The following is a 27034-nucleotide window of genomic DNA, read 5'->3' as shown; positions in this document are numbered from 1 at the left end:
AACCCCACACGAACTCCGAATCTCCCGTTTGTCAAAAAAGGTGGCAACTAGCCACATAACCCATATAAATTAAGGTCTTGCAAAATGCCATATCTCCATGTTGTATCATAAGTCTTCTAAATGTCAAAGAATACCGATACAAGATGTCATTTGAGAAAGGCTTCTCCAACTGACAAGTCAAATCATGGGGTCCCTGGTGAAGTGCTGCTGTTGGAAACCACACTGGGTGGGTGAGAGGATGTTTGATTTGAGGAACCAAACAAGGAGGGGCATTAACCACCCTCTTAGGTCCTACAGAGACAGCTCAAAGCAACTGGACAGTAGTTTGAAGAAATCTTTGGATCCTTCCCAGGCTTAGAGAAAGGACAATAGCCTGGCACCAGGAAAAACTATCTTGCCAGATCCAGTTAAAAACAAAACAATCAGAAGAATAGCAAGAGAAGCAGTAGATAAATGGTGCAGCATTTCATAGTGTGCATCTTCAGGTCTGAACAATGTACTGCCAGACTGATGAAGGGTCAGTTTAAATTCCAGTGTAAAGAGAACATTATAGTCAGAGACAATCAGCTTAAAAGGAAAGGTGATTGCTCTGCCCGAGTCTTGATAGCTAAGGAAGTGGAGGATGAAGCAGAAGTAGTAGATACCTGGCAAAAGTTTTCACCTAGAGTATCAGCTATTTTTGGCCAGAGACCACGATTAAAAGGGGAAGGGGACAATTATATCACCCACTGACCTTTCAAATTTTGTCCCATATTACTTTGAAACTGGTGGTAGAAGGTATGCTGGTTCTGAACTTAATCCAAGAACCATTCTAGCTGGTGTCAAATCAGTGTCAGTGGTTGTCAAGTGAGCATGTGCATGGGCCTGCTGGAAATCAATACAGTTTGAGAGTGTGGTATCTACAAAAAGGTATCCCAGGCCTGTTTTTGAGGCATCTCTGCTATCGGAAAGGCATGATTCCACCATGGACAAGGATATTGTGAAAAAAGTGTCAAGGTTTTAGAAATACATTGAGTAGCTGCCTATATAATACAGTCCGTCATGGCTGTCATGCAGTAATCTATTAGTGGCTTACAGATGATGACAGAGATCAAATTCTGCAAGAGCATAGAAAAAGGGCCAGTCTGTTTATTGCAGCTTTCATGAGGTCAGATGGCACCGACTATTGCCAGTCTCAAAATTATATGAAAATGATCAACCCTCCATTAAAATGGGAGAATAGTGAATGAGAGCTAATTAAGAGATCAATAGCAGTGAAGGACTGACTAGATGCACGAAAATAAGTACAAGAACCAGTACTTTAAAGAGAAAGGTTGGGAACTGAGAGCATATACTCTATGGAGCAACCCATCACATCAATATCAATAACTCAGAGGGAACTATGACCATTAGTCTCCCATAATCAAATAGGGAGACTAATTTTCAAGGAGAGCAAGGTCTGATTTGTCATAGGTCTCATTAGGAAACAGGTAGAGAGAACAAACACTAATGGTAAGACCAAAGAAAACAGATTGCTACAGTTTCCAAAAGTGTGTCAAGTGGCAAAGGCAGGGAAGACACTGATAAACCAACAGTGCCACCCTTCCATGCAATCATCTATCACATAGCATCATTTCTGCAAAGAAAACTGCTGAAAGGTGATGACTATTAGCAGGTTTCAGAAGTGTTTCCTATAAAGGAAAGACACACAAGATGGGAGGAAGCAATCAGTGCTTCGATGTCATTCAGATTAGAATGACAAATTTTACAGTTCCATTATATCAGTGACTTATTTTTATGTGTAGACAAATTGGATGAAGAGCTTTGTTTGACCAAGTCTTTTTTTCTTTTTGTTGTATTCAAGGGAGGTTGTTGTTGGAAAAGGATTCCAACAACTGAGGACGTGAACAAATGACTTGTATCTTGGAATGGGAGAAGGTGTACCCAAGGAAATGCCTGTACCCAAAACCAAAGGATGTGGACCTTGGGGTTTGCTGAAATGGATGTCAAGGATGGATGGGTGTTGACATTGATTCAACTGTTTTAACCACAGTGGTCAAAAGACTTGTGGTTTTAGAATAATTCTTTTGGAGGTAGAGGATCTGTCTGCACTACTACTGTAGCAGTGGAATGAAGTGCAGCAGCATACACCCAAGATGAAGTGATGGACAACAACTCAGGGCAAGTAATGTTTTGAATCATCTTCAAATGCTGCACCTCTTTCTTCCAACCACTTAGAGCAAGAACAAATGTAGGATAGGTGAGAGTCATTACAACTGATGCAATGAGGGTCCATTTCATAGTCATAGGCATCGTGGTCCTTGCCACTGCAAGGAACCACAACAGTGTGCTCGAAAGTTAGAACCACTGACACTAGAAACATCTGAGGAGGATTTAGAATTATGGCAGTACCTTGCAAGTAAGATAACCTGCTTTGGTGGTGACAGGTGGACACGATGTGAATGTTAAAATGAGGACAATGGTCAGCATCACAAGTCCATTTTTGCAAATGGAGATAGGCTTCACTGGATAAACTCTGGGTTTACAACCAGCAAGAATCTTCAACTCTAGGATGTTCTTTCGATTCCTCTCAACAATACCTTCTCGTGATGAATTGGAAAGCATGAGGCATAACCTCAATAGGTATATCCCTAAAAATCACCTTTGAATGCAAGGGGAGTTCACTGCATTGAGATGTGGATGTTTCAATCAATATCAGTAGATTGAAAGCTTTGACTGAATTTCAAGAGCCAGCAAGTCCCTCTAATCCCTTCTGAATGAAAAAGGGATACATCTGCTCTAACAGTTTGTTCAAAAGTGACTGTAGTGTAAGAAAATGGAGGTATGGGCATTACAGATGAAGATTGCAGCTCAGAATTTCAAGATGCAAAATGTTGCAAACAAGTTTCTTTCAGCCCCACCTCATATCAACTAGTTAGGGTAGCATTCAAATTGTGTTAGACCTATATATTCTGAATATTTAAAAAACATTATTAGATTTTTAGTGTTGCAGTCATCTTTTAAGTACAAATCAAGTATTTACTAGTTTAACCAATTATTTCAAAATATCTAAAAAAGAAATGTATATTTCATACATTTAAACAGTGCAATAATCTTAGTTGCAAATATAAAAAGATGTTCTTTTACATGTTTTTATTTAAAGTTTAGTTAGTAACAATAGTAACTTCATAGTTTAAATAAAATGGAAAAAAGAATTGGATTCTTTGGACAATTAATGCTGTCCTTTCACACCCATTGAGAAAAGTATAAAAAATTAGATCTAACCTTTACTTTTCAGGAAATAAATTTCCTTTGAAATTTATGTTACAAATCTCCATTACATACAACAAGTAACTCAACTTGTTATAACAATAAACTAAGCTAGAAATTGATTTTGCATTTTCTTATATTGTGAATATAGCAAATTAGTTTTTATCATATCAATCCCTGAATTTAGTAAACTGAAAGAGGATGACTTCTTAACCTATCCCTATAACAATTCTTCTGTTGTCATTCATTTTTGTATAGCCACAACCCAAACCCTTTCCAGTAAGTCAATATTCTTTAAAAAAAAAAAAAAAAAAAAAAAAAAAAAATACCGTACAGAGATTTCTACATGAAGCAAAACCAATGATCTTTAAAAAGATAAATCACTTCTGATTTGTAAATCAATGTTTTTCAATGCTCCAAAATTTCTAGCTTTAACAGTTTGACATAAGTAACAGATAGTCTTGATGTAGAGTGACTCATTCATCACAAGGATTGATTCATTTACTTTAATTATGCTATAAACGAAAATGATCCTCAAATAAAACATCCAATTTGATAACTCAAATGCATTACCTTGCACCTAAAAGGTCATTTGATAAATATTTGTCTAACTTATCAAAGTGACCAAAGTTATTTAGCAGTACTCAATACATTTAATATAGCAAAGTTTATTGATAGGGATATAATGAATATCATCCACATAACTAAAAAACAAAAATCAAGTGATCACAAAAGGCATACTATTAAACACCAACAGTCCAATTTAACTATTGTTTGTTTTAAGAAATCTTTTCTTGCATTCAACAACTCATAAATTAAATTACTCTTTCTACCTTTAATGTGATTTTCAAAGCAAGTTTTCTGTATGACAATTTAGAAACTTCCCCATTGTATCAAGTTCTTCCACTTAAGGAGTTCTGAACATGTAGCACGACATTGGTAACAAATTCCAGTTCACAATTTACATTAGTAACAGCTTTTGGAAACAACCCACTTTTACACAAAACATTATTACAAAAGTTTTATATGTATTACACCATATTTCTCTTCCTTATCACATTAAAATAGAAAAAAAGCTGCCATTTCTTATAAATTTGAAATGAAAACTGATTGACAAACCTAAATTTCCTTTCAAGCAATCTTTTACATTTTAAATGCATAATATTTTAATTATTGCTATATCTTCCAGTTAAGGATCACTCGCCAAATGTTATTTTAAGCCTTAAGTTAAAAGAATTATCATCCTTTGCACTAACTTGTGCATTTTAAAACCTTGTAACTTGTATAAAATGAATAGTCAAAGTTTTAAATTATGTTGTATATAAAAACTAATTTATATTCTCTTGCTTGTAGAAAGCAAGCCAACATATTATCCAAGTTTGGAAGCTCAGTCTACGATTTGAAGTAAATGTATAAAAGTTTTTAACAATAAAGACACTAATACTTTATTTTATCATTGCATTTTTTTTATTTTTTTTTTAAATTTGAGATTTTTTCTAGATTCCTTACAATTAAACTAGTACATGTTAAGCTGTTTCACTGGTAAGACAAAAACTGTAAATACTGAAAGACCCAGTTTACTCTTAGAGTAGAAAAATTTGCTTTACCAAACTTGTTATTAGGCTTCCTTAAATGACAATTTAAACCTATTTTCTGGATATTTGGGCAATAAACAATTGGTTCTTCCAGATTCTCCTTACATGCCCTCTTGAAGCAAAATTGAAGCTTTTCTATTTTCCAAGAAATTATCATATTGAAAAAAAAAATTCCCTTCAAAATCCATTTTTTTTTTTCACCAAAACAGAATTTAACATTAAGTTGTCTTATCTGAAAATGTATTTCCCATACATACCTCCTTACACAGATAAACTTTATCTACTTATGAAATTTGTATGCCACTAGCATGGAGCTAATTCCTTATTCTTAAGAAGAAACTACATATGAAGTGGTAAAGACATGCAAGAGAAGGCAAGTATCTATTTAAGAAAGATGTTAACTTCCAAGATAATATCCCACTTTCAGATACATGGAAATGATAAAAGGCCAGTGCAAGATAAACTACCTATAGTAAGTACTTGAAGGGATAGTCCACAGAGTGCAACACCTGTATGAAACTACATGTCAGAGGGTATACTCTTTACCCAGAAAATAAAAAATGTAAAAGCTCCAGCTGCAACTAAGATTAGCAGAATTTTAGAATGACCAACCAAGTACTGAACAAGTGGTTGGTGAGCCAAGGAATGTTGTGTAGGCAGGCTGTAACTAGGTTACTAAGATATTTACTAAGTTACTAGGTTACTAATTTACTAAGATATACCTCAAATTCCAGCAGCTAGGAACTGATAAGGGGCAAGAATTTCTTGTGCTTCTCTTGAAGGGGGGGGGAAGAGAAAAAAAAAAACAACTTACATTAGGGAGACTTAGAGAAGTATCAAGGCCCTAAATGGATGCTTGTCAAAAAAGAAAGAACTGGAGCAAAGAGTAGAGAACAGGGGAAGAAAATACTCTAAAGTAATACAAAAAGGTGAAATGCACTTAACAAAACTGTTCAGTGTCCAATTACAGTGGATAAAAGAGGCTATGGACAAACAAATGTCTGAAAGGCAGAAGGATGGCCAGGAAGAAGGGAGTTAGACCAATATTGAAAAACTTGATATACAAAGTTGAAGGACAATTGGAATGGGATAATAAGAAGGTTACACAATAAGGGCATTGAATGGGCAAAACTGAGGTGACAAAGGAAAGAAAGAGGAAGATAACTATACAGTTGTGTTTTGTGCACAGTTACTTTATGGCTATCTGCACTAGCCATCCCTAATTACAATTGGTATTATAATTGATATGAAATTAAGCTGGTTATCACATCTTTAATTTTTGAATGGTGTTAACTATTTTACTTTTAAAGTGGATTTGAAGAGCCAATTAGGGCTTGAAACCAAAGTTTTGAAAAGATATTTACATATTAAGTATAGAAAAAATAAACATATGGATACGAAATCCGGTTTCAATATACAGAAAGGATTAAAAATAAAATTTTACAAATTAAAAAAAAAACTGCAATATTACCCATCGCAAAAACCTATAAAACTGTAGCTAGTTTAAACATTTGACACCTTAACAGGGATTCCCCCTTTAGATATAAAACTAGAAGCTGGTGTTAAGTTATATAAATTGTTTTTTCTTAATTAAAATCTTAAAGTAGAAGATGAAGTAATTGAATTAGAAAATATTCAAAGCTAAATTTTGCTGCTTGGATCAACTGTAGTTTTAACTGGTATTATGATGAAGATTTAAAACAATTTTATACAGATGGCTCAAAAATTAATAACGTTGGATGTGCTTTATAAATATATATGATGAAATTGAATATGAAAAGTTTATTTGATTAAATGATAATACAACAGAATTTATGGCTGAACTGTTTGCAATTTTTAAGACTATTGATTTCATGGTTAACTACATTTATGAAGCAGCAATATATTCTGATTCAAGGTCATCATTAATGGCACTTATATCATGTAAAGATAATTATTTCATTAATAGAATTAAAGAATATATATTATCTACATTAATCTTAATATTACTTTTGTTTGGGTTAAAGCCCACATTGGAATCATTTACAATGAAATAGTGAATCTTAAGGCTAAAGAAGCTACAGAGAGAATGGAAATTAATGCTGAATTCAGACACAGTAAAAACCAAATTAAATAAAGAATTAAGTAATTGGCAACAGAGATGGGATGATGCTTTTGTTGGTAGATTCACTTTTAAATATTTTAAAGTAAATTTTAATAGATGTAAAGATTTGTATATGACTCAAATTTTAACAAATCATTGGTTTTTTCCAGAATATCAGGCAAGAATTTATGGAAAATCTAATTTATGTCTGGAGAGACAGGAACACAATATCACAATTCTATATTTGCAAAAAAATATACAAGAAATATTTTCCTAAAAATTATTTAAATTGGGAATTTCAGAATTTATTATTAAATGCAGGAGCAGTAAATGGTATTAAGTGTGTTATTACCGATATATTAGAAAAGTTATGTTTTGTTTGATTTTATTGGGTTTTGTTTTTGTTACCAAGTAGGTAACTCCTAATAAATTGTAATACTTTTGTATGTATGTATATATATTTATTAAAAAAAAAAAAAAAAAAAGAGGAAGAAAGAGGGAGTTGACAACAAATCTTCTAGTTGGAGGAAGTCTCAATTTGTAATGTTAGATTTTATTAGTTTGATTTTCTCTACTGGCCAGGTTTGTTATATTTACATTGGACTGATTAGAGAGCAGTATTGCTTTGCAGTGGCTTAAATCATTTTTTGAGGGGTGGGTTGAAAACATTTTTGGTTACCCTCTTGATGGGCCAGGGGCCAGGTTAGTTAAAGATTTTTGTGGAACTTATTTACGTCGTCAACCTATATTTATATAAGCAAGACAATTGTCTATAGTGTATCCTGCTTGTATATGTTCTCCACTATTATATAAAAATTCCTAGCATTACTCCTACCTCCTCACTGGGCAACGTGCAAAATATTATTAGACAGCTAAAGGAGTATTAAATTGTTTAAGTGGGTAAAACTAAGACAGAAGGATGAATGATAACAGAAAAGCTAGCACTAGTAAGGAAGGTAAGAAAAAAAATGAAAAGGGAGGAAGAAAGAAGTCAGATGAAGGCAGAGGATAAAAAGGAAGAAAAGAGCAAAAAATTGATGATACAGCAATAGAAAAAGATGAAGAAACTTTAGAACATAAGGAGGTCAGTTGTCTGATATTAGTGAACTTTAAAACCAAGATGAGTTTGTGGAAATTATGTTCACTGAAAAACTTGAAGATACTTTTAAGATAAAGAAGTTAAATGACATTCAAAATAGTTATAATGGAGCAAAATGTGATATTTACTTGGGGAAAATCACGAGCTTAAGAAAACTATAGACATTAGAGAAGAAAGTAAAATGTCTACTTTTGCAGAAATTACTAATATGAAAGTAGAACCTAAGATTGAGGGGGGATAATGACAAGAACAAGAAGCAGAGAAAGAAGTAAAAGTAGGAAAAGAAAATACTATCATATCTAAAAAGAACATGACATCAATGGAAACCAAAAGAGAAGTGCAAAGTTTGGTTAAACCAAAAGAACTTGAAATAGGTGTAAATACTGTAAGAACTATAGCTAAAAGGTGGCAGGTTGGTGGAAGTAGAAGAAAAGAAGAAAAGTTTAATTTACTTAAAGATGCATTATTAAAAGTACAGGAATTAGAAGAAAACTTTGATATAAATGTGCCTAAAAAAAGAGATCCACAAGCAATTATTTATAGCATAGATGATATTAGTGATCAAGAATTTGTTGCTAGCATTAAGGAACAAAACTCAGAAATATTTGAAGGAAATAATGTAATTACTGTTAATAAGAAACTTAAAACATTCAGATTTCAATTATATTGTTACAATTGAACCAAAATACATTTAAAAAAAATTGATACAAGTTAAAATTCAACTTAATTGGGAAAAGTACAGATTTAAAGAATATGCAAGACCCACAATTTGTTATAATTGTGGAAAATGTGGGCATCTTAGTAACATTTTTACAATATTTAGCATCTGTTTAAAATGTGGACAAGAGGGACATCAATCCAAAGATTGTGAAAAACTAGTATATTGTGTAAATTGTTATAGTAAGAAATTTAATACACAATTTGATGCGAATCATTCTTGTATAGATTATGATTGTAGGATTTATTTTAAAGAAATTGATCGTATAATTTTGTGTATTGATTATGATTAGTGTTTTAAATTAGTTTCTTTACTCATTAAAGTGGCAGTGGCATGAGCAGCCAATCTACAGTAAAACCAAGACATCCTACATTTCCATAAATGAACCTTATTATTTTGAGCAAAATATAGCTCATTTCTCTCTTATTAATAAAAATTATTATTGTTTTATATTGTACAAACAATTTGTATTAGAATTACTTATGAAAATTTTTATTATGATTGTGATTAGTATTTACTGCTCCCTGTTGGGAAGTCATTGATCATGACCTTAATATGTCAAAATTATTAGAAAGTATAAAGAAATTTTAATTTTAGGCAATTTCAATGCTAAGTTGGAAGCTTAAGGCCACTTGATGATGGGGGTTTTCATTACTAACTTTATGGATTTAAATGAATTTGTATATTACTTAATTTGGATTCTATACCAACTTTCTCTTCAATTAGAGGAAGTTGGATTGATTTGGCAATGATAAAGTATAATAATGATTCTGATATTCATTTTGAAGTTACTGATTACATTACTAATAGTGATAATAATGTGCTAGAATTGCAATTTTCAAATTTTGATATAAAAATTGGTAATGAATTTATAAATAAGAATTTAATTGGTTGGATTTGAAAATAGAAATAAGAATCAATCAAAATAAAATAGATTTGTTCAAATAATTTAAAGAATAAGAATAATATAAAGGATTCTGGACACAAACAAGCTTACTGGTGGAATACCAAGCTAAAGATCTTCAGGAGTAAAGTGAGAGCTTTATGGAGATTTCAAAAGATTAATTTAATACAATATTATAAATTGGAATACAAGAAAACAGCAAGCAAAATATAAAAGGTTAATTATTTTCACTAAAAAAGAAGTCTTAAGAAATTATATTACCAGTATTACTGGTAATATTTTTGGTATTCCATACAAAACTATTATGGATAAGAAGAAATATTTGCAAATTAATGAGTAAAGGAAAAGATGGAAAAATTACAAAAAATAGAAAATAAAGCTATTAATGAAATCCTTAAATTTTCACTTTCCATGAGTGAATTATGATCAAGTGGCCTCTGGAATGGGTCTTTGCAATGAGATAGAGGATAATAGAGATAGCAATTTGAACACAGACAGTGATAATATTACAGAACATGAAATTATGAAAGTTACTGGGGAGATGGAGGACAAAGCTCCTGCAAATGATAATTTAATGTTGCCTATCAAAGAAATATATTTAGCTAACAAAAATTGTTTCATTAAAGTTTTAAATTTGTTATAATGGTATTTTTCTCTTAATTTGGAAAAAGAGAAGGTGATCTTCATCCCCAAATAGACAACTGTGTCTTGTCCCTTTGTGGTAACATAATTCACAAGATCTTGAAATATAGATTGATCCATTTTATTGAGAAATTTAAATTAGTTGATGATTCACAATATGGATTTAGAAAGATCCACTCTTCATACACTTCAAAAACAAAGAGATTATGTTCATGAAAGTATAATAATGTAATACACATTTAATCTCTTTAGATTTTAAAAATGCTTTTAACTCAGTGGACATCATGATCTTAATAAAAATCTAAAAATACCTTTGAACTTGAAAAAGGGGATTATTGATTTTATTCAGAATAGACAAGTTTAAATGGAAAGTATGAGCAAGAAATATAATAAAGGGATTCAACAAGGGTCTAGTTTGGGTCCTGTTTTGTGGAATCTTTACATTGATGGAATGCTAAAATTAAAGAGTAAGAATAATATGTACATATAAGTGTTTGCTGACGATACTATTTTAATGCAAGCAAAAGCTTCATTATTTATTTACATCATTGTCCAGGGACATTAAATAAGGTCAACAGTTGGATTTTAGACAACTTAGAACTTAATATAGACAAATCAAATTTCATTTTAATTTATAAAAGGCAAGAATATTATGCATATATCAACAGTTACTATTAGCAATAAAAGAATTAAATTTACTAAAGAACTGAAATACTTAGGTATTATAATTGATATGGAACTAAATTGGTTATCACATTTTAATTATGTGAAAAGCAAAGTAGTTAATATTCAAAATTTAAAGCAGATTTCAAGAGTCACTTGGAGTCTGAAACCTAAGATTTTGAAAGATGTTTATAAATTAAATATAGACAAAACTAACATGAATATGAGATCTAGTTTGAACATACAGAAAGGATTAAAAATTCAATTTTGCAAAGAAAACTGTAGCTAGTTTAACACTTTAATGGGGATTCCTCCTTTAGATCTAACACTAGAAGTAGGTGTTAAGTTATATAAAGAACTGCAATATTACCAATTGCAGACCTATTTTTAAGACTATTGATTTTATGGTGAATAACATTTATGAAGCAGTGATTTATTCTGATTCAAGGTTATTATTAATGGCACTTTAATTCTATTAACTAAATAATTATCTTTATATGATTTAAGAATATACAAGTTAAAATAATTGTAATATTACTTTTGTTTGAGTTAAAGCCCACATTGGGATCATTTATAATGAAATAGTGGATCTTAAGGCAAAGGAAGCCACAGATAAAATGGACATTGATGCTGAATTTGGCTATAGTAAGAAACAAATTAAAACAAAATTAAATAGTGAATTATTGATTAGCAGAAGAGGTGGGAGAATACCTCTGTTGGAAAATTTACTTAAATATTTTAATAAATTTTAACAGATGCAAAGGAGACTTTATACGAATCAAATCTTAACAAATCATGGGGTTTTCCCAGATTATCAAGCAAGAATTCATAGAAAATCTAGTTTATGAATCTGGAGAGATGAAAACAAAAAGTTCTATATTGTAAAAAGTATGACTATGTAAAAATTATGACTATGTAAAATAAATATTTTCCTAAAAATTATCTTAATTGGGAATTTAAAATTTTACTCTTAGATGTGAGAACAGTAAATGGTATTAGATGTATTATTTCTGCTATTTTGGAAAGTTGTCTTTAAATTCGTTTATTTCCATTTGTTTGTTACTAAGTATGTGACTGTTATAATACATTGTAATAATTTTGTATATTGTAAAAAAAAGTTTTTTAGAATTATTGTATTATACAAATATAAAAAAAAAAAAAAAAGTTAAATTTGGTGACAAATCTTCTAGACATAGAAAGTCTTATTGTTAGAAAAAAAAAGACAGGTTTTATTAGTTAGATTTGCCCTACTGGCTGGGTTTATGCATTTTGATATTTGAGTGATTATTGAGCAGCATTGCTTCTCAGCAGCATAATCATTCTTCAAATACCCCATGAGGGGTGGAACAGTAGTATTTTTGGTTACCCTCTTTGTGGTATTCTTGGCCAAAATATCCAAACTACATTCTTGAAAAGCTGAAGATAAGAGATTGGAGGGATAAGGAAGACAAATAGTAAGAGACAAAGGAGAAGAGAGACAGGCAATGAATGAGTAAGAACCTGAAGAACCCTTATGTTTGCCAAAAATTGATGAAGCAAAACAGATTGACTCCTACTGGGCCAGACCTCGCATGATAATCATTAGAGCCAAGTATTGATCCTGACGTTAGAAAGTAGGAGATGTAAACTGAGCTAGATGAAGAACGAAAACAGAACACAGTTAAGAAAGGCAGCGAGAGCTACTGCTTTGCTGCCTCTGCCCAGAGAGCCACAAACAGCCCCCAAAAAGATCTCTGGGCAAAGGAAAGGAGCCCAATGAAGATCATGAAGATAAGGTAGATAGGTATTCAATGTTTACTGGGAAAGCTACAAGGCTATCTGTGTCAGACAAGGTGTGGTACAGTATAGGTATAGGGCAATTAAGGTAAAAAGTAAAATATGTAAAATTAGGAACTGCTAGGAAAACTGAAGCATCAAGATCAAATTTGCAGTCAGTCACCTGGAATTGGCCTTTCCAGTCCTGGGTTCAAGTCCAAACAAAAATTGAAATGTGTAAAACAAATCATGCTAACATACTACATAGTCTGATAAAAAAAAAAAAAAAAAAAAAAATCAGAAATTAAGTGTAAAAAACCAATGGCTCTTAAAAATGTAAAAACATGAATGAGATGGGCAGAATCACCTATAACATGGGCCAAAGTCAAGGGCAAACCTGCCTTTGAAGTATCTTTAAAATGGCATTGTCATTCTAGGTTGTAACAGTGGCATGATAATAAAATGTAGATGATTGCAATCCAAGTGCCACACAGATCGCACATTGGTGCAGCAGTACCAGATAAAAGGAAGTAGTGGGTTAAAAAAACTGACCAATGCATAGCCATGCCAAAACAACCTCCTCTCTTTGATCCTTACAGAAGCAAGAGGGCCAAAGACCTAGAGATGGTTTGATTTGAAAAAGCTTGTTACAGTGTTGCTCATTCTAGCTTGCCTGCCATCTGGTTTACAGTCTGGATTTAATAACTGGACCATAGTCCATGTATGGAATGGGTACTAGGATGATAGATCCCAAACAGACAGACTATGCTGCTCTATCAGCCAGCTCATTTCCACAAATACCAACATGACCTGGTATCCAAATGAATTGAAAGATGAGAGAGATGAGCCAGTTTGTTTTTGATATTGATGAGAAGAGGGTGGTGACTATCATGGAATGATTTCAGGGCCAACAGACAGCTGAGTGAGTCTATATATTGTATAATTTGTATATTGCACTATTTCAATATGATTTAGAGCAAGAGAGATGGCATACAATTTGGTAGTGAAAACAAACTGTAGGGGGGGGGATCTGTGTGCCACAAACCATGGCAGAGCCCACTGAGTCACCAAATTTAGTACCGTGCACGTGTGTGTGTGTGTGTGTGTGTGTGTGTGTGTGTGTGTGTGTGTGTGTGTGTGTGTGTATATATATATATATATCAATAAGGTGTATCTGCTTTCTTCAGATGACTCAAAGATAGGTTACAACTGGGGACAGTAATTTGCCATGGTGGAATAAGCTGATTTGAAGAAACTGCAATGTTATTCAAGGATAAATTCAATTCTTCTAATTGTGCTTGGACAAACTAAAAAGGAACAATGGCAGATTTTTGTTATTAAAAAGTGTGGTCGGAAAAAACTCCAGATAAGATGCTGGGGTAAGGATCAAAGTTTGGAACCAAACATTAGAGACAGTTGCAGACGGCAAAAATATAGAGGGGTTTCATAAGATTTCACATAGAGACTTTACACAGGAGAAGTACGAAAAAGGCTCTAATGCAAAGCTGAAGCCCCTGGTGATGGGCAGGATCCAACATTTTCAAGAAGAACTATAAACCACAGATCCATAGTCAAATTTGGATCGGACAAGGGCACAATAAATTTTAAGCATGGAGTATCAATCTGCTCCCCAAGAAGTAGAAGAGGACACAGAATGTTCAACGCTTTTAGACATTTGATATGAAGTTGCTTGATTTGCAATATAAAATTTAATTTATAATGAAATATAAGACCCAAGAACTTTGCCTCAGGGATGACAGGAAGTACAACATCAAGACAGAGTTCTGGATCTGGGTGGATTCCCCGTTTGTGGCAAAATGTATACAAACGGTTTTAAGAGAGTGAAAGTTTAAAACCAATTGTTGTGGTCCACTTCAGTATCTGATTGATTGCAGTTTGTAGCTGCTGTTCAAGAAACCTCATACTTGATGACTGACATGAGATGTGAAAGTCATCAACAAAAAGACCATTTGCCACTGTAGGGGATAGCTGTTCACTGATGGCATGAATCTTTATAATGAAAAGTGTAACACTCAGACTACAGCCCTGAGGGACTCCAAGTTTCTGTGGAAAAAAAAAAAAAAAAGGAAGTGTAGAGCCTACACAGACTTTGAATTGGTGTTTCATTAAGAATTGCTGGATGAAAAGAGGTAAGTTGCCATTCAATCCATATGAGAAGTCTCGTAAGATGCCATATCTCCATGTTGTATCATAACCTTTTTCTAAATAAAAACAAACAGTAACAGGATGTTGTTGACTTGTAAAAGCTTCTCTGATGTTTTGAGGCAAATTAAGCAGTCTATCATTAAGAGTTGTCTTTGGAACCCACACTGAGTAGGTGAGAGGAGGTTGCTTGATTCAAGAAACCAAATGGGGCAGGCAATGATTATCCTCTAAGATCTTACTGACACAACTTGTCAAAAGCAATGGGATGGTAATTCAAAGAAATTGTTGGATCCTTTCTAGGTTTCAGAATAGGGAGTATGATAGCTTGTCTCCAAGCATCTTGATAAACATTTTCCTGCCATATCTGATTAAAGGCAGCTAGAAGAACAGCAAGAGTTCTGGAAAAGGTGGCATAACATCTCATAATGTATATTATCAGGTCTGACTGATGTATTGCCAAACTGATGAATTGCAAGTTTGAGTTCCATCAGTGTAAGAGTGCAATTGTAGTCATAGAAAAGGAAAAAGGCAGATGCTCTGCCTGTGTTTTAATGGCTAAAAAGGAAGGGGATAAGTTCAAAGAGCTAGATACATAAGAGAAGTGTCTAAGAATATTAGCAATGCTCTGTGCAGCTAACTTCATGGCCATCAGATATTAAGATAAAGGAGGCAGAAGTATATCCTCCACTCACCCTCCAAATCTTATCCCATACAACTTTTGTGCTGGTGGTTGAAAAAAAATGAAAGTGTATTTAATCCAAGATTCCTTCTGGCTTTGACTTTAGCTTGCCAAGAGCATGCACAGGCTTGCTGAAATGCAATGCAGTTTGAGAATGTGGGGTATTTTCAAAATCTATTCCAAGCACGTTTGGGTTTTTCATATTATAGAACAGGCAGAATTCTACAAAGAGCAGGGATGCCGTGGGGAAAGGAACATGTCAAGGTTTAAGGAATGTTTCGAGTAGCAGCTTGTACAATACTGTTGGTTACTGCTGTTATACAATCATCTGTGGATGATTTACATAAGATGGCAAGATTAAGTTCCAAGAGAGTAGTGAAAGAAGGCCAGTTGGCCTGGACCAACTTCCACCGAGGTACCTAGGTCAGGTGATACTGATCATGGCCAATGTCTCGCAAGATGATGGGAAAATGATCACTACCTCATGGATTGAGGTCAACCTCCCAGGAAAAGTGAGTGAGTAGCAAATGGGAACAAAGATCTATAGCTGTAAATGACTGACTAGGTGCATGAAAGTGTGCAAGACCCAGTATTGAATAGAGCCAGGTTTTGGTTGAAGAGCACATGCTTTATGGCATGCTCTATCATATCAATATGGGAGCCACCCAAGAGGGGATTATGCCCATTGAAATCTCCCAAGATTAAAAAGGGGGTTGGCAGTTGCTCAATGAAAGTATCAAGGTCTAATTGATTATAATGCATTTCAGGTGTAAAGTATAGAGAGCAAATAGTGATGGTACAACCCAAGGAGATATGGATGGCAACAGCCTCCAAGGGTGTGGTCAATGACAGAGACCAAGTGGGCACATGTTGATCAACCAGCAATGCAACTCCATGTCCCCGTCCTAAACATAACCCGGCATTCCAGTATAATGAATAGTAGCGGATAGTAACTATTTGTAGGCTGTTAAAATGTTTCCTGGAAAGAAAGACATGGGATGATAAAAGTCAATCAGATCTCTGATCTCAGTCACATTTGATTAGAAACCTCAACAGTCTCATTGGATTTCTGTGGCCATGTGTAATTATTTCAGAGGAGAAGACTAAACAGTCCTTCTGCTTATTGCTACATTTTTTTTTTTTCCTTTATTGGGTGTGGGTCTATCACCCTCTATAGATCCTGCTCTAGTTCAAATGGTTTGGTCTGAACTTATTGGTACATGTACTAATGATTGAGGGTGTGGACAAGTGGTTTAATTTTTGGGGTATCAAGACAGGGAGACCCCATGGAAACATCTTGACTTGAAGGAAGTTTGGCAATGACGGGAAGATGTGATCAGGACAGACTGAAGGAAACACTAATTTGTAAACTGTGTTGATTTTGAGAAGTGTTTCATTAAGATTTGCTGGCAAAGATTGTGTAGGGGATAAAGGTAAGGTCTGTTTGGCCTCCTACTGTAGTAGGAGAACAGGTGACAGCAGCATAAGTTCTGGACAGAATATGTAATAATTTGACCCTCTGTGCAAGTGAGATTGTTAACTGTTTTGAAATGTTGTACTTTTTCTTCTACCCATTTAGGGCAAGAGGTAAAATAAGAAGGATACGTACCATGACAGTTTATACAATGTGGTTCAAGTTGACATTCAGGGGCATGATGGTCTTTACCATCACAACAGGCACATATCAAGGAACCACAGCAAGATGTTTTGAATGACCTAACTGTTAACATGGAATCATACATTATTTGTGATATAAGGTCTCACCTTACAATTCAGATATCCTGCTTTTATTGTGGTGGGAGGATGTGGTACAGTAAATGTTAGCATTAGAACATTTGTTGGTTCCAGAATTCCATCTTTGAGTGAAGGTTTGGCATACTGCTGTGACACCTTAGCTGGTGAGACCTGCAAAGATCTCTAATTTAGGGGACAGTCCTTAAAATCTTTCAAATGTGACTCCTCTGGAAGTATTCAAAGTGGAATAAGGAGTAACCTCAATGGGTATGTCCAAAGCCTTTGATGTCAGGAGGAGTTTGGAATGCTGTGATGAAGATGTTTCCACTAAGATGTCTCCCAAACGTAGCTTTTACCAATTTAGGGGAGCCAGCAAGCCCTTTTGAATAAAAAATGGGGACATCTGCCCTAGAGATTTGTCACTTAAGGAATGCAAAATTAGGAATTGCGGGACAGATTCAAGTGGCGAGTTAGGCTGTACAGATTCATCAACACGTGGTCGTTTGCCAGTAGATAGGTTTTTCTCTATGGTTTCAAGTTGTGTTATTTGGTGTTTTAGGAGTACTCATAATAAATAGAAAACTTTTCAGTGCCCACTGACCCCACCCACCATGAAGCCCCTACAAGGGGATGCACTACACTGCCTTAAGAAAACTGCAGTGATGCCAGGATTTTGTGACCACTATACTCAATCACCAGTATCAGGCAATGTCCACAATACATGTGGTGGATGTCCTATGCTGGTACTCAGTTGACCCTGGCCCAAATGAACTAGCCAACTGATCTTGCAGGGGCCACCCCAAGACTGCCCATTTACAGGAATTCAAGGCCAAAGTGGTGTGTGGGAGTTGGACCCCTTTACCACCAAGATTCTCTCCTCCCCTTCACAGGTTACCATGCATGGCAAACATGCAGCTGGATGCTTAGATCCCAGAGGGGGTCAGCTGTAAGAACAGAACCTTCTCTGGGAAGTCCCCTCACCACATACAGGAATCCACAGAGGGGTCATGAAGACAAGAGTGAGGCAAGTAAACATTAGTTAAGCATCCCAACCCCATAATAAGAGGAACTGGTAGTAATAGAGCAAAAGTAGTACAGTAAAAAAAACATTAAGATCTTCCTATAGTGAAGATGTTTCCAACATTATACCTTACTTCCCTCATAATTATACCTATTAACTAATTGCCAATGTTTCTTCCTTTGCCCATGCAAGTAGTGGCCTTTTTCTTGCTTGCTCCAGTCTTTCATACCATACATAACTGCCCTTGACAATGTCTTGTGACACTATCTACTTATGTCAATGTGCTTAATACTCTAGTACTGCACATAAACAGCTCAATCCAATAATGTTATCACTTTATACATTCCAGTCTCTAACACCAGCTCTTATTAGAAAGAAAGGACAGAAGAGCATTAGTGAAGGTGTTACTGGAAAGATTTAAAATGTTAGGAAAATTAACTTCCACTTCTGATCTTACTTAGAGCTAGAATTCCATATTCAAAATGGATTGGCTGGTGAGAGAATTATTCATGCAGAAAATATTTGCACAGATCATGGATGTGCCAAAGACTGACACCCTTGTGGGAGAACCACACTACATCCAGAACAGTTATAGTCACCCTGAACTTAATTCATGTATCGTGGGTGGAATTGTACACAAGTGATAGGCCAGCCCCAACCAAACAGTTAAAGTTCTACAACTCAGAATTGAAATTAAGGGGTCTTGGTCACTATATCCCATGTTGGTAGCAAAATACATATAGAACATATTTATGAGTAGATCCTAACTTGTAACCAGTGTTGCATTCCAAGGTAGACAAACTTCTACCTGAAGAAGCCTACAAGACAACACCTGAAACTTGGGATGACAGGATCATTTATGCCTTGCTCATCTAGAAGAAACAGAACTCAAATGGTCTGGAATTGCCATTCATTCTCACTTACTAACTGTGTAGTAAGGTACACTCCACTTGCTCCTGAAATTGTGGGGAAGGACATTAATAAACTGTTCTCAAATACTCCAGATGGAACCACTCAGAGTTTGGAATTATGATGAGAAAGTGGACCCTTTTCCATGAAAAATGTATAGAATCTATATTGGTCAAACAGAAAGAACATGCACACCTCAACTAACTATCAGCAAACTAAATCTGACCCAGTATTACAAGTAGGCTTTTGTGTAGGCTGGTGCCACTCCTACCAATATCTGGGAAAAATATCCAGAAACTGACAACTTTGCCTTATTCTATAGAAGTGGAGTAATTCACTAGCACTTCAGAAGAAAAGCATCTGCCCACTACCCCAATGACTAGAAACTGGGTGTAGTTATGACTAGCAATTCCAGTAGATTTGGGGAGGGGTACATTGGGAATTTGAGAAGCAGCATTCTGGAAACAGTTCAATAGATGAACTAAGTCCCCTAAATTTCTAAAAACAAACTGATTCTAATCTATACAATCCAATGATTGACAAGGGTAGTCAAGATCCCCCCCCCATATGCTTTACTCATGATAGTTCCCAACTGGTGGTCCAGCATAAGAGTAACACTACCCAGTCAGTATTCAGGTGGTCTTATTGAATACCTCATTCCTATAGCACCTGTTGCAGTCTAATGTATACTGAATTAGTGGTTACTAGTACAAAATCAGTTTTACAAAAGCACATCTGCCTGGGCTACACTTATCACAGATTGAAATCTTGTGCAAACAAGGTAGGAGACCCTGTGAAGTAACAATGAATGGACCCTGCTGTATAATGTAGCAGAAATGGTGAAGATAATTATAGGGATTAGGCAAAAGCCCTCAGATGACAAAACTGGCAAATCACACAAATAAAGAAAGAAAAGAATTGGAGGAGGTCCATATACCAGTTTACACAGCGACTTCCAGTGAGCAATATATGCCCGAGTTGTTAAGGACAAATGTAAAAAGATTAGATGCAACTTGCAGAAGTCATTGACTCATGTCTCTAAATACATTAAAATAGGCAACAGAACCTTTAAGAACCTCATTGAATATGATCAAAATCTGACTGGACATAGAAGTGAGAAACAGCAGATCAGACAAATAGGTGAAAGCACTCCAAAAAAGCTAGCACTTAGAAAAGACCCATATTGTAATCTTAATATACCTGTTAGGGTACTGGAATGGTTATGTAGGTCTAAGAATCTAAAGTGACCCGAGAAATCTGAAGAGTACTTGGTACTTCAATTATGTAGATACAATAATTGAATGGTAGTTAAAGCCACCTTAAGCAGGGTGACTGTGGAAAATGCAAAAACCTATGGTAAAGGACCAGGTCAAAATGCAAGTTATGGGTGGCACTTCTGCATAAAATGGGTTCAACCTTCTCTTGATGCACCATTGCTAATGCATGGCATTTCCATCAAGTTTTCATTTTAAACCAAGCAAGAATTAAGACAAATACATGATAACTTTAGAAATTAAAACCTGATACCACCATGTGAAAGACTGCATAGTCTCCATGTCTAAAATCTGGGCTTTTGGATAGTCAGTTGCACCAAGGCAGATCATGCTGCTTTCATAAAAAGTCAAAGTGGTTGATGTGGACACTGAGGAGGTACTGCAGAAACAAAACCCAGGATCTAGCAGTCAATAGCATTATCATCAGAACCTGACCACTGGTTGGAACAAATCAGTTAGTACCTTGCATAACATATGAAGCAGAGAAGGCCTAGAGTTACAATCCAGTCTTGCCCTGATGGAATGCAACCATTGCCAAAGTTGTAGTGGAGACCAAATTGCCAGTAGATGGATGATGTAAAGAGGTCAACCTACTAATCAGTTGCAAAATGAGAGCTAATACAACTGAACAATGCAGCATATATTCTGTTGGGAGAATCTGTTTAGGTTGAGACAATTGAACTGCTGCCACATACACTCATGAAACATGGCAGGCTAATCAGGTGATAAGACAGAAATGGTCCCAAGAAAGAAGATTAAAATTAGAAAGCAAGGAAACCTGGGCCAAGTACCATCTCAATGAGAAACAAGACACTACCAGTAATTGTCAGAATGAAATCTTAACACCAAGTCAAATGAGCCCAATTGAGATGAAATGAACAAAAATACCCAGATTGATGACATATGGAATTAGAGCAAGAATAGATATCTTAGCCCTGAAAATGAAACCCACCATAGTTGTTCTTGAAAGTAGAATCAGATTGTGTCAACAGAAAGCAGTTGTTCAAAGAATAGTGTATGCACAGTGCAACAGAATGGAAGTGACAATAACTTGTACAACATGACAGAACCCATTGTTACATTAGTTTTAAATAGCATGAAATTTTAATTTAGAAGTCAATTGAATATTGATGCATATCAGATTTGATATTTGCCAACAAGAGTGATACAATTTTCTTTCTTAAATATTTTAACAAACTTAGTAGCAATTTGTAACTTCGAGAATTCTATATAAATCAGTTTGTAATAACTAACTAAATTTTATTGTTTCTATCTGGTTTGGAACAGCATTTTTATGGTTCACAAGGAGCAAATTAATTTAAACATGGGAAGCCAGCTAACTTCTTCACACAAGAATTTTTCCTGATGAGAATATCAAAATGTCCTTATAGAAATGACCGAAATTTACTGAGGTTAGATGGTTTATAAACATTCAAAATCTATAAACATTCTGGTCAAATGACTAGTTTTCCAATTAACAAGCACTTATCACAATAACTTTTGAGGTTCATAGTATGCTAGCTGTAGCAAACCAAAGATATTAACCTGATTTTGCATTGCAGTGGTTATATTTTATAAAGCTTGAGAGGAGAGTTTCTTAAAATGTCAATTGACAATATTGGCAATCACCAATATTTCACACACACACACACACACACATTATGTTGTTGGTTCCTATGAGAATCAAAAACAAATTTAGAGAATAGGTGGGACTTTCACAATAGACATTTAACAATAAGTTATATGCATTTCTAAATTTATATTATACCATAAACATTAAAACATGCATTAGTGAATGTGTTACACTACCTGAAGTATTGCTGAATGTAAAGACTCAAAACAAGAGTACCTGACCCTTCTGCACAACAAAATTCAGTAGTGGTGGAACTACTACTATAGAAATGTGCAGATAGAAGCCAAATATTGTAAATGTGACTATCTAAAATCCTTGTAAAAAAAAGCTCAACACAGACTAATGAATGAGTAACATGTAAATTTTGTAAAATTAAGGCATGGATATAGATAAGAAAGGTCAATGACTAGACACAAAACTTCCTGTCTGCATAGGCCCAACAACTGACAGGAATAAAACCTCAGAGGATTGTCTGGAAATGAGCCCAAAGTAACACAATGGGCTATACATTTTGCCCCCTGATTGGTATCAAGATCTAGCTCATCATTGTAGCTGGTGATTCTCAGAATCTTCAAACAAAGAAGTAAAAAGAAAACAATATTGGATTTTAAAGTTAAGTCTGTAAACTTACCCTGTACCATTAGGCAACAAAGATTTAAATTAACAAAACTCCACTTCAAAATAAGAAAATTCTGGGAACACTACTTATTTACAAATTGGAAGATGTATCCACCTGATGTTGGTTGGTAAGCTAAATCATGAAATTCTGACAATGCACCAATATGGCTAAAATAAAAGAGGGAATGCTGCAATCAATAAACTAAAATTATTTTGAAACAATCATTACATTAACATGTCATCTTCATAAGTGAGATTACAAGGGATGAATTTCACATTTGTTTTTCTTGAGTATAGTGACCTGTAATCTTGCATTTGTGTATAAATATCAGAACAAGTCTTGCAACATTTAGATATTTGCCTGACCTTTGTCTCCAGTAATAATTTGCAATTCTTTTTAAATTTCATTATTTCCAGGAATTCTGGATTTAGTCACTACTAATTTTAAGTTGAGCCAATACAGTTTTTCTACATATCTTATGCTGAGTGACTTAAATGTCCTGCTACAAGCAAATTGTTTTTCTCCATTTTTATACAACTATGTTTAAAGATATTTTGAATTATGTTGTTAATCCAATATAGATACTTCCACATTTGCATTCAATTTTATAAATTCAAAATTTATTAATTCTACATGATCTTTACTATTGTATAGCAAGATAAAATATATAATCCTATATACTTGAAGCTAAAAGTCTGGTCTTGTCTAAGACAGTTCTCTACTAAATGATATAGATGAAATCACTATTGTTTTTAGTCTTGAAGCTATTTTAGTAATACAAGTTGCTATAGGCTGCAGGCATGTTATTCAGACGATGAAAGAATTACTGCATTAATTATTTAGCAGGCTTGCCTCTCTCTCTCTCAGATCATCAAAAGTTCTCAGTGGTGTTTGGAAATTATATTTTTAAAAAATATATTGGTATGAATTACTGAACAAAGTAATATTGATACATTACAAGCTTAAAACAAAATCTCAGCTTTTACTAATGAAAGTTTATTCAATATTCCTTTACCTTGACACTTGCTAGATGGAAACAACAATGAACAAGATAATCACATTAATTCCAAGATTGTTTGAAACAATTAGCAAGTTTAAAGAATTGAAAGGCATCCAAGTTGGATAACATTTACCCAAGGGTTTTAACAGAGGTTCAAGATTAAATGCAAGTTTGTTTTTTTTTTGTTTTTTTTAAAGTTGTTGAATAATGAGCAGGTACCACATGACTAAGTTGGTTAATGGTACTCCTCTCTTCACAGGAGGCAAAAAAATATCCTTGTAATCATAGATGTAATCTCATGCCAGTTTTGGAAAAAAGTTTAAAGACATTTAAAAAAAAAATTACAATTTTATTGGATAGGTTGTATTACTGGGTGGAAAATGTTGCATTATTTAAACATTCTTGGAAGAAGTTGATGCATACATAGATAAGTGAAATTCTAGATTACCTCCATTTCTTTAAGGTTTAATATTGCAGATATCTTAGATGGACCAAAACCTCTTTTGTACCCGCGTTATTACACTATAATAGAAATTGCTTATATCGTACTGTAAAAACTTATTGCTCAATGTGCATGTAGATTTGCAAATGGGGTCATAATTTTCCTGTTTTGCCTTCATTTCTCTTCACAGACAATTTTTCTATATTCTCAGGGTGCAGATATGTTATATGTTGCATGCTGTTCTAATGAACTGGTGTCATTTATATAAACATAGTTCTGTCTGTTGTACGTCCAGGTAAGTACTTTACAGGGTGAGAATGAATCTTCACCAAAATTGGTGTGGAGGTTCATTGGGCCATAAGGAAATACAAAATTAATTATGTTTGTAGGTGGGTTTTTTGTTTTGTTTACCACTACTTTGTCCCGTTAATACATGCAAATTTACAATTTCACATTTTGTGTTTGTTTTACACACACACACGTATGGGCATTTTGGGTTTCTTTCACAATTGCATATAAAGAAAGCTGTCCTAAAATAACCTTTCATTAAGCATGAAATTGCAAAAAAATCTCGAATTTGTGTTGTTTTTATCCAAATATACATACACACTACATTAAAATTCAACTTGAGGTTAATGTAAAATTTAAAGACAATTTTAAATAAATTGTTTACTTCTTTCAGGTTCTAATGAACTTGTTCAAGTTTCCTATTTCTTAACATAACTCAGAATTTAAAAGTTTCATTCTAGTTTCCCTGTTCTAAATATTGATACATTCAGATAGAAAATAGGAAGCTTTCAGACATGCATGTAAGACAGCATCAAACCCTTAGACAAGAATACAAGCCAAGTATCAAAATAGTTATTTTAGAGTTTTATAAAATTAGCAATAAAAAGTTTGTTTGTTTATTCCTTTTGCTACAAAAAAGGAAAAAAAAAGGTGTATTGATTTCTTTCTATATTCCTTCTTGGATTTTGTATTTAAAACACTTTTCCAAATCCTTATCTTTCTCTAAAGAAAGAATACTACCATTTAAAAAGTTATTTCCAAATTTCTGTAGTCCGAGTACAATGTTCAATTTTTATTATACTGTCACATTTTTTTCAATCTTCTATCCACTCTTTCTTCTCAAGTCTGTGCAGGTTCTTTTAAAGAAATTGTACCTGCTCATTTTCAGTACCATACATAGAAAATTATAAAATCGACATATCTGGCTAATTTCCAGATGTAATTATCAAAATTCTTAACATAAAATGGAGTATAAAAGACGCGATATGAAACTCATTGCATTCTGCTTTTTAGTTGTCAAGAATCATAATTTCGAATGTTAACTTCTAAATCAGGGTAGACAACCCACTTAGAACCAAACTATTAATCAAACTCAATGATAATAGCCAAATAAGTTATGTCCTTACTTTATAAAAAATAACCACATTGTTTCACAATGCTGTTTTGGTACCCTCACTGTTAACAAAATGTTTGACCATGACATTGACTAACGATCCTGATAACAATAAAAGGAATTTTGCTTTCAGCAAGATAAATATTAATAAATGTTGGATGCTGCTAACTTTAACCTTCCACCTGGTCAGCAATTCTGAATTAGTGTTCCAGTGCAATTTAATATAATCAATACAAAAGTAAAATAAGAAGATATTTAAAGCTCCTTAATAACCGTTTTACTAGTTATATTCACTTTAAATAATAATAAAAAAAACTGTTACTTATCCTTGTTATTTGGAATAACATACTATCTTTATAACTTATAAGAAAGGTAACGTAAATTAAAATTTAAGTTACCTAACTGTATTAAAGTTTCACAATTTTTCAATAGGAATTTAACTATCAATATTATTTGTAGTTTTACTCTGATAATTAAGTTTTAATAAAATTCTCTTTACAAGTAAGAATATTTTACCTACATTTTAAGTTACAAGTAATACTACGCACATACAGTAGATTCTAGTTTAAACTTCTTAACAAATGAAAAGTAACGGAATAAGAATTAATATTACTAGTGTTACTGTTAGGAATACTATAATAAACAATGCTATAAATTATAATATAGTCTAGCTTACAATATAATAACCGTAATGAAACTCACATAAACTTAAACTCTAACCTGGAAGTTTGGATCACTTTCACGCTTAGCCCATATTCCTCCATCATCAAACCCTGCAATTACTGCTACTCTGCATTGGACAAGAGAGCAAATCTGATCATCAACGTATGTTTGCCAAGACATAATAAACAAGAATCAGAAAACAAAATTTTAAAATTTTAATGTTCTCTAAACTACGACTTTACAAAGTAACAAAATAACGTCGAGCAAGACTTTATCTTTGCCGGCTTCGGAAGTTGTCTCTTGTATCCCTACGCTTACCAGCATTTACAACACGTGAACGACAAACCATGTGACAAGCCATGTCACAAAGTGTTTGAGTCATGTCTTGTTAATTAGTGTTTCATTAATAGGGCGTATTGGGAGGTTTGGAGGGGTGTACAGTATAAAATATTATATGTGTTTTGTTCGAAGATATAGTGTAACGAACAAAGTACAATTACTTTTTCAAAATGAATAAGACTGGTATTAATAATTATAGTTCATACTGTCCAAGATTAGGAAATAAATGTTTCTCAAGAGTTTTAAGTTTATAAATAATGTTAAATTATAAAATATCTTTCGAATGATTATCCCACATACACTTCAATAATATAAATTAAGGTTTATAGATAATGACTTGATATTTTGTCTTCTAAGAAATAATAATCATAGGGATTAATTTTTAACGTGTATAAATCCAGCAATATTATATATTATGCGCCAAACGTCGACAAGATTAAGTCAT

At 33.7% G+C, this 27034-nt stretch overlaps 1 protein-coding gene across 1 annotated transcript in view; it reads right to left on the bottom strand.

The window, feature by feature from the left end:
• The window catches only part of LOC143245086 (profilin-A-like), a 33812-nt gene extending 7220 nt beyond the window's left edge, over positions 1-26592 (bottom strand). The window contains exon 1 of the mRNA XM_076490955.1: positions 26308-26592. Within this exon, the coding sequence (XP_076347070.1) occupies positions 26308-26430 (123 nt within the window). The 5' untranslated portion in view covers positions 26431-26592. The remainder of the gene's footprint in view (positions 1-26307) is intronic.
• Between the last annotated feature and the right edge of the window lie 442 nt (positions 26593-27034).

This window comes from Tachypleus tridentatus, chromosome 1 (genome assembly GCF_004210375.1).
Source record: "Tachypleus tridentatus isolate NWPU-2018 chromosome 1, ASM421037v1, whole genome shotgun sequence".
Classification (NCBI taxonomy): domain Eukaryota; kingdom Metazoa; phylum Arthropoda; class Merostomata; order Xiphosura; family Limulidae; genus Tachypleus; species Tachypleus tridentatus.
This window is presented reverse-complemented; position numbering and strand designations above follow the sequence as displayed.